The following is a 14,673-nucleotide window of genomic DNA, read 5'->3' on the forward strand; positions in this document are numbered from 1 at the left end:
AGATTCTATTCTTAAGGAGCATACAGAAATTTGTGCCAATTAAAGACAACATTAAAATGAGACAAACTATAACTTGTCTAAAATATTTTGAGTGAGAGTTAATCTTTTAAATGTTGCAGCATTTCAGAACTAGCATATACCTCCCTCAACTTTGAAAATTCTCACTTTGAGATTACATTTCTTAAAAATTAAAAACAAGTTTGGTCTTTGGTATAATTTGAATTAGAATTGAAGATACTATCCCATATTTCACTTTAAATGAAGACCAAATACTCCTAAGAATGAAAGTCTGCCTTCGGGGATGCTATCAAAGTAAAGCAGACTACAGCATTCTTCCATGCTTGTACCACGAAATTCCACTGAGAAGCGGTTATTCCCTAAACAGGTTGCAGCAGAAGCACATTATTCATTCTCCAGTCTTAATTACCAAAACGACTAAAACTACTTGGAGTTGTTTTAATTAAAAACTTAACAGATTTCTGCATGTGCTTCATACTAAAGTCCATATTCATGTCAATGGCATATATGTGACCTCCTAAAAAATGAAAAATTAACACTTAAAATTTGCTCTCTCAATTTAGATATTTCACTTGTTATGATCACTTAAAGAGGCCAAAAAAAACATAACAGCTGCGAAGTCACCAGGTACACATAATTGGATTTCAAATATTACGGTGATTAAGTACAAGGGGAAAAGAATGCTGTGAACCAGAAAGCTGCATTTCTTTTGAGCTACATACAGCTGCACTGTGTAAGAACATGCCTACCCCTTATGCTTCTTGGATTTTTATTGGTCATTGGGTTTACTCTACAAAATTAAATACATAAAAGTCACCCAAATTACAGCCAGTTGAACTTTACAAATTGGAGCCTAAATATTATCTTCCTTGAAAGCAAGGAACCCTGTTTTTAAGAGTAGGCTAACAACATTTCATATTACTGTATAGTTTTGGAGAATAGATCTCTTTCAGTATTTTATTTTTAAATTACCCCTAATTAATTCAATACTATTTTATGCATGCAGAGGCATTAGTAGATGGCACTTCAGAATAATGTTTTCAAACTATTTACTTCAGCTTATGTTAACATGACAAACAATTTCTCCTTACAAAACCTAACAAAATCCAGAAAAACTATCAGAACACTGTGAAAGGTATTCATAGCTGAAATTAGTAATGATTTTAACACATCAAGTAAAAATGAAAGAATGGCAAACAGAAGAATATTCCCAGAGGATTAACTACTGCTGTCATAATCTTCCTACAGCTCAATTTTCTTCTCTATTTCACTTCACACTTATGCTACCCAAGATGGCAGCCCTGTTTTACAGTATAGATATCAGATGACTTTTTCCAAAATTTTACAGGAAAAGACTACATGCATAGTCAGTATTTTCTTCTACAAGAACACAGCTATTTTGTTTTCATTAATTGCAGCTAAACTAGCAGTGTTCACAGAAGTTTTCCTACCACAGGAAAATAAAAGGTAGGTAAAGGATGATGACCTTGTGTGTTAGGGTCACCAATATGTGGGAACAATAAAAGTTTAAGTACCAAAATGAAAAAAATTACAACAGCTTAAAAAGCTATTTGAAAAATTTGTCTAATTACTTCTGATTGTAAAATTTATTTTTGCTTGTGCATTACCATCAACAGTGAGTGAAATATGCTACAATGAAAAAGGGAACATATATTCTCACAAGCCCCCCTGAGATACATCTCTCAAACTAAGCCAAATAAAAACTGAAAACCTTCTCTTTGGTAGCACAATCTCCTCCAGAGCGGCTGCATCCTTTAGTAGCACACTACACACAGTGTAGAGGAGACTTCTGGCTGCCAAATCTGGGTTTGTATTTTATTAAAAGAAGAACTTAAACTACTTATAAAAATGAGAAAGTTGCTCAGAAGTGGTGCTCTTCTGCATAAAAAAAAAAGCCAAGCAAAAAAAACTAACAAGAAAAACTCTACCAACAGCGTTATTTTTTTCTTTCTTTAAGTATTCAGAGCCAGTTTTATTGGATGAATCTTCATACAAATTAAAATCCTGACAGGTAAAAGCAGGTACTTTGTTAGATTACTTCTAGGTACAGGCAGATGCATCTACTCCCACAGTGGCTCAGCAGGTGTCTTTCAGCAGCTGGTGCCCTTTACTGGTTTGCCTTTGTAAGTGTTCCCATCAGATTTTCAACTATTTCAGAGGCAGCACTACACAATATACACACACTTGGCAGCTGTGTAGGAAATGAAACAGGCTTAACATTTTATTCAAATCAGATGCAGTCAATTTTATCTCACGTTAATATTAAAAAGTCCATTTCCCTATTCATATTTACTTCTCACATGAAAAGGGGCAACTTAAACAACTAAAAGAATATACAACTCTTACAAGACAGTATCTACTAAATATTTGAAAGCAATTTTTTCTTCGTGTATTATACACAGACATTTAGTTTAAAGAACAGACTAAAAGAAATTAAGTTCTCTGGATTCACCGGTATAGATGTCCCTATTAGACTATGACCCATATTATCAATTAATTGCTCTTCTCTTTGAGCTTCTCTGCCCAAGAAGATACACCTAAAGCTTTATAGAGCTCTTTTCCAAAAAAAATAAGGTTGTACATAGAATAAACAAAGTCTCTCTAAATGAGAAGGTCTGTTAAAGTTTCAATTACAACCTCACTAACAAAAGGACATTTGAAAATAACATTTTTTATTCACAAGGAATTTTTCTTGCTCTATCTATACTTACTAGTGGGTTTTGCCTGTTGTCATTAATATCAAGCCCTTGAAATAAAAATGTACATAAAAATACAGCTCAGACTGATACAACAAAGAGCATATTTACTAGTTTTTAATAGCATCTTTGCCCCTCTCAACATCTCCAGTGTCTTAAATGTGGTTTGTTCATGTAACACCATCAAACTTACAAGATGCTAAAAGTCTTATTATTAGTATGTAAATAAATAAGCTAACACAAAATAAAATCTATAATGTATTTGTTGGAACAAAAGGGTTCAAACTGGAAGATTTGACAAGGATGTAACAGTTTTGCTTGAAATGACCTTGCAGCTGGGACTGCTAAGAATGTTAGTGTGGGAAAACTCAATTTACTACGCCTAGTGTTGTTCATCCTCTGCCTGTTTTGAAAAGTATTCTGAGAAGATTCCTGAAAAGTACCCTGAGAATAACACACTCTCACAGACATGATTGAGCCTCCTGCTGGGAGAGAGATCATAAAGGAACCGCCTTGTGATAAACTCAAATGTGCGAGGTCCTGTGATGTATCGGGCTTTGGTAGAGGGGCTGCTACCTCCCCCTTCCCCCTCTGTCCACTAGAATGAGCTAAGCCTGAGGGAGCCTGTGTCCCTGTGTGTCTCTGGCAAGGTAATGAAATAAATTTACTCTTCACATGGCAGCTATGGTTTGGTAGTCACCTGTATGTGTCAATTCACACGGTACCATACAATCTACTATATCCTAACAGCACCTGGAAACTAATTCTTAAAGAAAAAAGATAAATGCCTTGGTAATCTTAAAAGCACAAGACTACAAAGGGTCTTGAGCTAAACTGCACATGAGACTAGGACAAATGCAACTGAAAGAACAAATGATCAGATCGTACTTTAAGCACTCAATTTTAAGGTAGTACAAGGTAGGTAAGGGCATTACATTACAACTGAAAAGCAAGGAGAAGCCTATTGGCCAAAAAGAAAAGATACTCTTTCATTGAAAAGTCAACTGAAAAGTTTGTGTAGATGAGCTAAGACAGCATAGGCTGCAAAGGAAACCTTCACTCAGTCTGATTCTAAAAGGATCCAACTCACCCAGCATCAAACCAAAGCAAATAACTGCTGTCAGTCTACCAAAAGACAGGTGTATGGCAGAGGTAGAGAGAGAACACTATAGAGTTACACTGCTAATTGCTATGCTGGTTGCTTTTTTAAATCAGAGACATATTGTACAATCTGGGATGGCTTACAGGTGCAAGTGGTTATCTATCAATCTCTCCAGTAACCCCAGTAAACCGAAATTATAAGAAAGTATCTACGATATTTCCCCATTCTTTTGGACAATAGTAAAAGTCTGTTTTAGTTATACTTTTCTGGTGAAAATCCTTCCAATTTGTATAAATATAGTCTGTTTTTAAATGGTCACATTACAGTGATTTGATCCACATCATCATACCAAAAATAAAAGCCACATCATATAAATAGGCTGAGGAGGATGTAGTTTGTGCAAATACAGGCTTACATCTGATCAATTATATAATGCTTACCTCCAAAACTCATGAGATCTGATGTATTTGCTTCCTTTACCTTCATTCCTCCCCATCCCAAAAGAAGTGAACTGTTTATTACTTCCACAATGGTGAATAGACACATATTGTTCCAGTAAGTGCAGGCTGCTGCTCAGTGCTAGTCACCTTTTGCTTTTCACAGAATCTGACATAATATCATGCTTCAGTTCTCATCTACCTCCAATTATTCATCATTCCCTATTTTTTTGCATCCTACATACATCTCTCATAAAGACAGAGATTGGCTTGACTATCTTCTTTGCATACAGATCTTTCTTAAAAATAAAATAGTAGAAATCTGGCAGGCTGAGGGAGGCAGAGAGGGATATATAAAATAGTAATCTATTAAAAAGCCTCTGTTACTTTAGTAATCAACTCTGAATTAATGGGAGATATATATATATATTATACCCCATATACATGTTGTACATACGTGTTTTACATATATAGACACCATTTATAAAGATATTTTTAACTATCTAAAATGTATACATTACTGTCTTTTTTAAGTCTGTGATAATGTTGGACTAAGAATGGATGACAGACTCCAGAGAAGTCACACCTGCCAAACATGGAGATGTTTTGGAGAAAATAGTTTCAATTTCTCATTATGCATTAAGAGATAGGTCCTCTCAAAAACTGTAATAATATCAAACACCTTTTTGGTGAGTCAAAAATCACAGTGCCCTTACTGACAAGTACCACTGCATTCCAAAATATTATTTTAAAACAATATTTATAAAAAATATAAGACTATTCCATGCCTTTTTGTCTTACTATCACTACTTTAAAAGAAAAAATCTTGATGCTTAGTACAGCTCTTTTGAGATAGTCCATTATTTTCTCTCTCATTTCAGCACTATCTTAAGATCTTATTCTGATATTCTAGGAAACCTGCTTTATATATTTAGATACAGACTTCAGATATGCAAAAAATACTCTCCTATTAGGACAAAGTAGATATAAGTGGAATTATGTTTGGAACAATAACCTCAGATTATTGGACAAAATTATCCATCTCTAAAGTATTTCTTAATCACGCATTTATTCCTTTATCTCTACCTAATTCATTAGTAATTTTCTCTACTGGTGTTAAGCTTTCAACTTGTAAAACTCCTGGATAGTGGAGAGTGGTCATAACTGCTGATCCTGCCAAGCTGTACTCCTAAGAACTCTGCCTCACTGGAGCTGAGACATCCCCTTGTCATGTTAAATCAAGGAACCCAGACTTCCATATTTCACATCTGAACTTTAGTTCAAAGTTGTACTGTAACACTGATAAAGCCTTGCTATCCCTGAAATGTACCTGTATTTCAAATATCGTATCAAATCTATTTCACGTGGCCATGTCAGGTTTCTTTTTCTCTAAACTATTTAATTAATTTTTTTCGTTTTAAAGGTATTACACAAAATAAATAGGGTTAGTAATCTGGCATGCATTAAAATCAGTGATCCTATTGAACAAAAAAACCCCATCTTATTGGCAAAGAAAGGTTTTATGAATCCAGAAAAATGTTACAGTACCATTTCTAGTATTAAAGGCTATATCAATAAAGTCAGACTTTTTTTCAAAATACTTTTTGATTTATCATAACGGGAAGATGTTCCCCATTGCTGAAAGAAAAAAGAACTTCGCATTCAATCATATAGTCACATCTATTTGCAGTGAAAGCTGCAGTCAAGTGAGCAGCATGTTTAAAAATATTGCATTCAATGAATTATACTTAAGCACAGTAAGTGCCTTTCAAAGGTGAACTAGTAGCCATCCTCAGAGAATGTTTGCATTTCTACAACATGAAATTAAAGGTAAATGTTAAAATCAGAATACCACTTTATAGCTTGCACATCAGAGCAACGGATCTTTTTGATGAAGAGTTAGTAAGTTATTTCCACTAAGAAAGAGGATTGTCTTAATGGAAAATATGATAATTTTATATAAGATGGACAATAAACTGCTAGTTCGGCATGAAGCAAGTATTTTTGCTTGCTTTTAGCTAAAGCAATATTTATTCCTAGAATTTTAATGGAAAAATGCCTAAAAGCTTCATTTAAGGGTAAGTGAAATAATCTAACAATTTGATGCAGAAATTTTACATATAGCATCTGGAATTCTAAAATAATGATAAAATACCATTAACTCCTATATTGAAGAAAATTAAGCCAGAACTTGTAGACTTTAAGATTTTCATCAATGTTGAATCTTAACTCCAGTATTTTTGTTCACCTGTTATTGCACATATTCAGCCTTCTTTGAACCCCCCTCCCTGAAACATGAAGACAGACTGCAATCCCTAATATACACTACCAGCCATTAAAGAAATTGTACCTTGACCTACATGGTTTTCCTTGTACTAAATTGGGACTAATGATTGCAAAACTTGTAAACTCTCCTCAGAGCAATTTCTGAACATAATTCATTGGTTTCAATTTCACAAGATTTCAATGAAGAGCAAAATTTTTGTTAAAATTATTCCAACAGTTCAACTATCAATTGCTGTTTGGAAAATATGCAACTGAAATATGCACTAAGGTCAACTTTGGAATTAATGATCCAATATTCTAGATGTGAAAATTGTAATTTATCCAAAAATATGCATACCTCTATTCAATAGACTTACCTTGTACAATTCTAAAAACAAGAAAACATTACAGGAAAAGAGAGAATATTGATTTTGTAATAATTCCTTCACATAATGCAGAGAGAAAAAAATACCTTTCTTATTTAGATCATTAAGCAGTGCTAGTAAAAGGAAATGGAAATAACATGAAAAAAAAAAAAAATCCTACCCTGAACACCCACTTTAGGTAAAAAGCTGAAGTAATTTTTCACCATCAGCAATTTTTTAGACAAAACTTGTTTTCACAATCTCGAAGAGTAACTTTCCCTGGCCTGAGTTTATGACTTTAAAGGTACATTTATTTGGCAAAAAGCCTGGCACAAAACTACCTTTATAATAAATACAAAAAGAATATTTCATTAATGGTCAAGCTGCATGTCAACTGGGCAAAGATAATAAAGCTAGGCTTGTGCTTTCCCAATTTTTTTAAATTCTCATTATTATAACAACCTAGCTGGCACATCACTTCCACAAATAGTAGAACCATAACACTTCAGATTAAACTGGTGTGACCAATCAGCTACTTATGAACCACCTGTGCTTGAACTAAACCCTAGTTCTCTAAGAATAATAAATGTCAAGAAAAATAGGTATCTACAAAGGGGGCTGGGGGTGAGATTTGTTGCCTTTCTGTAAGGTAAGAGCCCTTTGTAACTCCTTCCATGGGACACAGTGCACCCTTCTACCCCTGAACACCAGCAACAATCTCGAGCAGCAGCACAGCTCCCTCTGTGCCACCAGCTCCTGCTCCCAGCTCAGCACAGGCAGGAACTAAACAATATGAGATGACACAGGTGGAGATTGATGGAGGAGGTGACACAGCAGTTCAGATCATAGTGGAGAAAGATAGGAGACAAAGCTGAAAAAGGAACAACACAGAAAGCAGGAGAGTGCTGAAGCCAGCTGTTTATGGCATGCTATGGAATGTTTTCACAGCTGCCAAATTGTGCAATATTGGTCACTCCTGATCTCATATTTGCAGTGCATAATGGGAATAGGTAGGAATGGTAGCTAAAAAATTTGGACGTTTGTCAGTTCATATGAGCTTCACCTTAGCACCTGTGTTCTTCCAGGCAGTGATTTCACTAATCAGGAAGTCATAAACTTTTTAGGAAAACTCTGACCCATTGCAAGGAGGCCTAAACTAAACCAAATACTTTGAAAATCCCAGCCATAAGATTTCAGGTAATATAGTACTAAAACTTAAAGCTTAAACATGTTATTTCTTCCCCCGGAGTACAGCAGCAGATGCATCCTGGCTACACTGCCAATCCTATAAAAAAGAACCCTGTGTTTATATCTGTCCTGGTGTAAGGCATTGCTGCAGCCTTTGGTGTTGGTTCATAGAGGTTCTGCCATTTTGCCTTATACTTCCACGTAAGAAACTATTAAAAAAGGAAGCATATACATGTTTAAAATGTGATTCATATGTGGCTTGTTAGAATGACTGTCTAGAGGAATATATTTCTCTTATCTCTTCTCAACCTGTGTTTACAAGAAATAAGAAAATCTAAATCTTAACTAATATTTTAAATAATTTAAAATGCAAGATTACGTCTAACTTATATAATGCAGAGCTTTAACTCCTGGCCAACAGTTCAAAATATAAATGAACTCCTTATGAACTCAGTTCTGACCTTAGGAGTTTTGAAGATGAAATGCAATTGTGTATTCTGCAATAAACATCACACAGTTAAATACTCTCCCCAAAGTGCTGACAGTGCAATCAAAATCACATAGCTCATGAGAAACAGATAGAGAGTTCTTAAAATTGTTTTCATGCAAATGAAAACATACAGACTAAAAAGAAAAGGAAGAATATTTATAATTTTTAATACTGTCAGGATTTCCCCTGAGCAAGTGCTTATAAAGCTCAATATATAATACTCAAAACCCCAACAACAATAAATGACTTGGGTGTTCTGTGCCTTTTTTCCCCTGTGGATTATGGGTTGCATGTACATTGACTTGTTAAACAGGCTGAGTACATTTATGTCTAGACTAAATGTCTCACATCAAAACCCTACCACTAATGGCACCTCATAGTAGTTGACAGCAGCAGAACTGTCAACTTCCTCATGATGCTTTTAGAAGTTCCTAGTCATGAAATATCTAGTTATATTTACTGTCATCTCTACTCCTTGCCCACCTACTCAAATTTTAGATAATCTTGCAAACATATCCATATAGAGATACAATAGAGCTATTTTATGAGCACCTATACATGCTAGGGAAACACCTGAAAATCATTATTTTTCTGCTTTTGCTTACACTAGCTAATCAAAATGAAAAACACATTGACAGAAAATCTTCATGCTGTCTAAACTGACTCCGGTTAATTGGCAAAAATTTGAAACACCAACCAAGGTGTTTCTGAGATTAGAGATTTAAAACAGTCATGCAGAGAAAAAAAAATAAAATTTTGGCCTAACAAAGACAAAAAAAACATCTTGACAAAGTATGTCTTACCTTACACATTGGCAATTCCAGCCTCTTTTAGCTCCTTGATAAAAAAATTTGATTTAACAAATTTCAAATCTATGAGTCTCATTAGTGAAATCAAGGTGAGAAGTCCTGCAGCTGGACAAACTTCATAAATTTGTCATCTGTTGTCACAAATCAATACTGAACTTGGGGGCAAGTATTACATACATATGTGTTCAAACAATCAAAATTGTATTTGTTGTTGACACTTTTATTTGATCACATGTAATAAGAATCATATTAAAGAGTAAAGTTCTGAAGATGATTGTTTCTATTTCAAAATTTCACTGTAAAACTGAAAAGCAGACCTCTTGATGATACACAATCTACAAAAGAGAATTACTTATTAAATTTGTATAACTGATGCATTTTTTAACATTTATTTTAAATATTATATGTGCAAAAATCTGCAAACTATTCATTCTAGATAGGTATTTTTCTGTCTAAACCGTATTTTTTCTGAAACCACTTATTGCCTTTTGAAATATTTGTACTTCTTGCAAAGACTACACAGATTAGTAGGTAGTATTTAGCTTAGGGGAAAAGACATTTTATTGCAAAAAGCTGTCATGCTGAATATTGTCATATAAAATGACAATAGCTGCAGTGGCTGTATTTTTCAATCTGGTTAAGGGCTGTCAGTCAATTCATAAACACAACATTAGGTACTGTCACCTAAGCAGGAATTAATACATTCAGATTCTAAAACTGTCTTCTCTTTTGAAAGAGTTAAATCTTTATGTAAGACAATCTTTACTCAGAATCCCAATAAAGTGCTCTGCATATATTCTCATTTCCTGCTTTCCCTGAGAGAAAAAGGTGGAAAAAATGTATCCATGTTATATACTGCAGAGCTAAGAGACATAAAATCTCTGTACACAGAGCTTTAAAATCTCTGTACACAGAGCTTGTTTTTTATGTCTCTGTTCAAATCAATACCAAAGTTTCCACTTTTCAATGGATTTGACATATACAACAAGGAATAAAAAGGTATCTGTGACAGAGCACTGCAAGTTCTAGACTGCAAATAACTAACAAGAAATTTAGTTCCCTTACCTCAGCTTTTTCACCATTTTAAATCAGTAAAAGTTGGAATGTTAACATTTGTTCTACCTGCATTTTATCCCTCTGCTCTTTACTTCCTATCATCAAAGCACATTTTGAGATGTCCTCGCATCCCATGCAGTCTCTAAGACCATATTCAACACCCCTGAACTGCATCAGACAGAAAGACTGGTGCAGAATAGCGCTGTGCAGTCAGAAGCCAACCTGTACAGGTCAAGGTGCAGAAGCTCACTTTCTACTGTGATCTTCAGAAGAAAACAGAATCACTGTAATACTTTCATTTCAGTGATTCAGATCATAGCTCAAAACCATAAATAACTGAAAATGTAATGCCAAAGGAATTGAGAACTAAAACTCATGAACAAGTAGTTCAGATCAGAAATTCCTTGAATCTGAATAAACATGAAAGGGATTATCACTGAACTATGTTCCCCAATAAACATTCTTCAAATAAGTAGTCAAGAAATTAACTGTCTGCATTTACCTATCACATACTACTGGAAAAACTGGCAATATTTCCAGCTAAATTTTGGCAATACAAAGAAAAAACTAATTTAATATCTTTGAAATTGTATACTCACCTCATCTAAGTCTTTAATATAAACAATTTTCTCTTCAATACCAATAGGCATTGGTTCACTGTGGGGGATCTTTACCTCTTCATACATTTTATTGTTTTCTCGCTGAACTGACTCTGGTAAGAACACCTAAAAATGTATTACAGGAAAATTAATTAAAAGTGTGAAAACAGAAAGCATCATTATGTATAACTCACTTTGAACAATGCTTTATCACTTTCCTTTAAGAAATTAATCCAAAACAAGAGCAAATCTCACTCATTCATTTTATAGATAGCACTGAACCCCCCAAATGGCAAATAATCAGTTTTACTACTCAGAAAATAGTCCCAAAACCCCAAAAAAGATAACTCTGTTTTATTAAATTTCAGAATCCGTTAGGTCTAGAATTTCATAAAGCATTTATTTTGTTAAAGTCAATTCAAAGGTATCCAAAAGACAGAAAAATAGTATCTTAAGAATTTAAATAAGCCTAGAAATAAAAGCAAATATATTAGTTGTAAATGAGATTATTTCTTCCAGAGCCAAAATAAAAATAGAATATATCAAAATACTTAAAACCCTCTGCAAAGAAGTACTGCTTCATACATTAGGTTCTGAGAAGGAGGAGACTAAGGAAACGAAGGGAGCCTTGCTGCACATTACTCATTGGGAAAGATGTACAGTTCAAGAAGGGTCATGCACCAACATACCTTTGCACCCCCAATGAATGCTGATGTTTTCATAGCTTCAGCTCGGGAATCATAGACATGTGGATAATGAATTTTTTCGATGCTCATCTCTCTCTGTCTACCTAGGACTGGCATACTTCGAGCATTCAGAAGCGCTAGTTCTCTGTGAGCAGAAAAATACCTGCAGTAATTCTGCCCATTTCAGGCTTTCATCACAAAAACTGAGCATGGTATATAAAAGTCAGAGCAAGAGTTGAGGAAATTAAAGAAAATAATTTTACAGTGTTATTCTCGGGCACTAGTTATACCAAAACCTTAAAACACATGGTTTAGGTAAAATTCAGAAGCTAAATCCATTAAGTGCGAGGCTTTCCTAAAAGCAGTTTAGACTCTTTTTAAGCAACACAGCAACATGATTTCACAGTTAAAATACCAGTCTCACTGTATTTTTCTCAATACAAAATACAACAGCTTATTTGCTCCTTATCCTCTCCCTCCTCTATTCCTCCCACTACCTTCTAGCTGACAACTTGGAAAATAGTACCCATTAATCTTGAGAGAGAAAAAGAAAGATAGTTCTGATAGATTTAGTACAGACTTCATAAATCCTAAGCAAGTAGTGTGCATACAGGAACTAAGAAAGATAGCCTACCCCACTAATCTGCAATTCCAGCCCACATAGATGAGATCAAGAAGATTCTCATTAAGCAAATCACTGCTTTCTCTCCTGAAAATTAGGTTTTCATATTAAAAAAAATTCTACGCTTGTAATGAAACGTGACTTGAAATCGGAATCACCTAATCATTAAACCAAACTAAAAGAAAATAAAGTGTTAGGTTATGTTGAAGTAGCAATTACAACAGAAGCATTTCTCAACTTTTGGGATTTATTACCTTTGCATCCGCAGCTCTTTGGGATCAAAGCACATTTGTCCTTCTCCAGAAACGTCTCCATCTTCCCCAGCTTGTTTTTCTTTTCTGGCATTTCGTTTTTCTTCCCGACGATATTGTTTCATTAACAACTTTTCTTGCTCAGACTGAATTGTGACTTGACAACCATAATTTGGTTTAGTATTTTCTCCTATAAACTTCTTGCACTGTTCTGCAATATGATAACAGGCATGCATCTCCATAAATACTGGATTCCATCTTTTTTCCCAGTTTCATTCTAAAGGTTTGGGGTTTTGATATTTGGTTTCATCCTTGTTTTGAGGCGCTTGTGTGTGCAGTTGTGAGTGTATTGTGTATTTAAAAATAGTTGAGCTTTATGTAGACTGTGCAGCAGTTGGCCTCAAGACATATAAAAGTACCACCACATCATGTTCCAAAGACAGGACCTTTAAAAAACACTTTGGGGATGGACTAGAAGCAAAGGAAGGATATTTTTTGTTTTCTGTATTTATAATAACTTAATCTACAGGTGAAATGCCACTTTGCCTCTTATCACTGCTCTTATGTGCACTGATAAACAGAATGGCGTGACAACAGATTAAACAGGGCTATTTTTTTTTTAACAGTCTCTTCACATAAAAATTAGTGTATATATATATATATTAGATAACATGATTGTATTGAAAGCATACTCACAATGCAATTTGCCTGACCAAGTGAGAAAACCTATCCTAGTCTATACAATCACAAGGACTTCTTCCTTTTACATAGACAAGCAGCAGGATTATCAAGAAGAATCAGAACCACAGAAAAATTACAGTAAACAGTAAATCTGGGGGAGTAAGGAACCCAAAAAAGCTCAGTTACTTTACCTTTCTAAGATCAGTACTGACCAAAACTGAAGACACAAGAAAGTCTTTTATATACAACAGGCGGAGAGAGATTTATTTTGTTTTCATTTTAACAATATTGGTAGTTTTAAAAGTCATTTTTCAAAATTCTGCAAACAGATTATTAGTTTATATAGGTTTGGCTGAATATTAAATACTTAACTCAGTTATGTTTCATATGTACTTCTGCAGCCAACCTCTGAAGCGAAAAACTTGAAAACCTTTTTTCATCAAATAAACCCACTTGACTGACATTTTGAACAATTTGTGCTGCTTAGTTTTCACCTACAGCAACAGTGAAACTCCTACATCTCACAGCATGCATACTGGATAAGGCAACAATAACTTGTTAAAGAGCATTGAAAAAATTCTAATAAACTGTCAAAATGTCCACATTATTACCATCATGTCTGCAGCTTTAACTCTCTCTCGTATTAAAAGGGGACAACAATGGATACAATTTCCTGACCAAATTTAATTCAACCTAAACACACCAGGGCAAAGAAATAATATTTGATTTGTCTGATAACCACAAAAATTGCCTTTACTGCCACAGAAGTAAATTACATAAGAAATAGTCAAATAACACAGCATGGTACAAAAATGTACAGTTTCTTGACTTGCGCTAATTTTTTAAAGCCATAAATTACTCTAAGTTGACTAAACTTCTGCAGACAGAAATGAGTCCCTTCTCCAAGTGAAATTTTGGAAAGATAATTAGAAATAATTAGAAATACCATTTTGATCAATTTTAAAAGAAAAAAACCACTTTTATTTAAAAATTAAAAGACTGAACTCAGGGCCAAGAGCATCTTCAGTCTCAGAGAAGATATCCTGAATATCTTTTTTGTCACAGTTAAAGAAGGATTCTCTCATCAGTGAAAAAAAGTTTAGAATCAGCTATGCTTTTCTATTATCTGAAAAATATAACATTGAGAAAATTCTTCCTACACAATCTAACAGAAATTACTGTGATAGATTTTACTGATGGCATAATGAAGAATAATTTCATAAAAGCTTCCAAAATACTAATTCTGCTAAGTGAGAAGAAAATACTCCTGTAACTAACTGTACATAGGAGAAAAAATATATTAATTCCATTTCTACAGAATGCATTTTATTTTTTTTATTTGAGTACCTATGAAGGGAAAACTATCAGGACAGAAAGCCATCTTATA

The 14,673-nt window shown here is 34.1% G+C and overlaps 1 protein-coding gene across 1 annotated transcript in view; it reads right to left on the reverse strand.

Annotated features, from left to right (window-relative positions):
* ASCC3 (activating signal cointegrator 1 complex subunit 3) overlaps positions 1–14,673 on the reverse strand; it is a 253,573-nt gene that overhangs the window by 197,670 nt on the left and 41,230 nt on the right. Inside the window, exons 6-8 of the mRNA XM_058835623.1 lie at positions 12,609–12,816; positions 11,736–11,877; positions 11,047–11,172 (exon numbers count right to left, since the gene is read on the reverse strand). Of these exons, the coding sequence (XP_058691606.1) occupies positions 11,047–11,172; positions 11,736–11,877; positions 12,609–12,816 (476 nt within the window). The remainder of the gene's footprint in view (positions 1–11,046; positions 11,173–11,735; positions 11,878–12,608; positions 12,817–14,673) is intronic.

The sequence above is a fragment of the Poecile atricapillus genome, chromosome 3 (assembly GCF_030490865.1).
Source record: "Poecile atricapillus isolate bPoeAtr1 chromosome 3, bPoeAtr1.hap1, whole genome shotgun sequence".
Classification (NCBI taxonomy): domain Eukaryota; kingdom Metazoa; phylum Chordata; class Aves; order Passeriformes; family Paridae; genus Poecile; species Poecile atricapillus.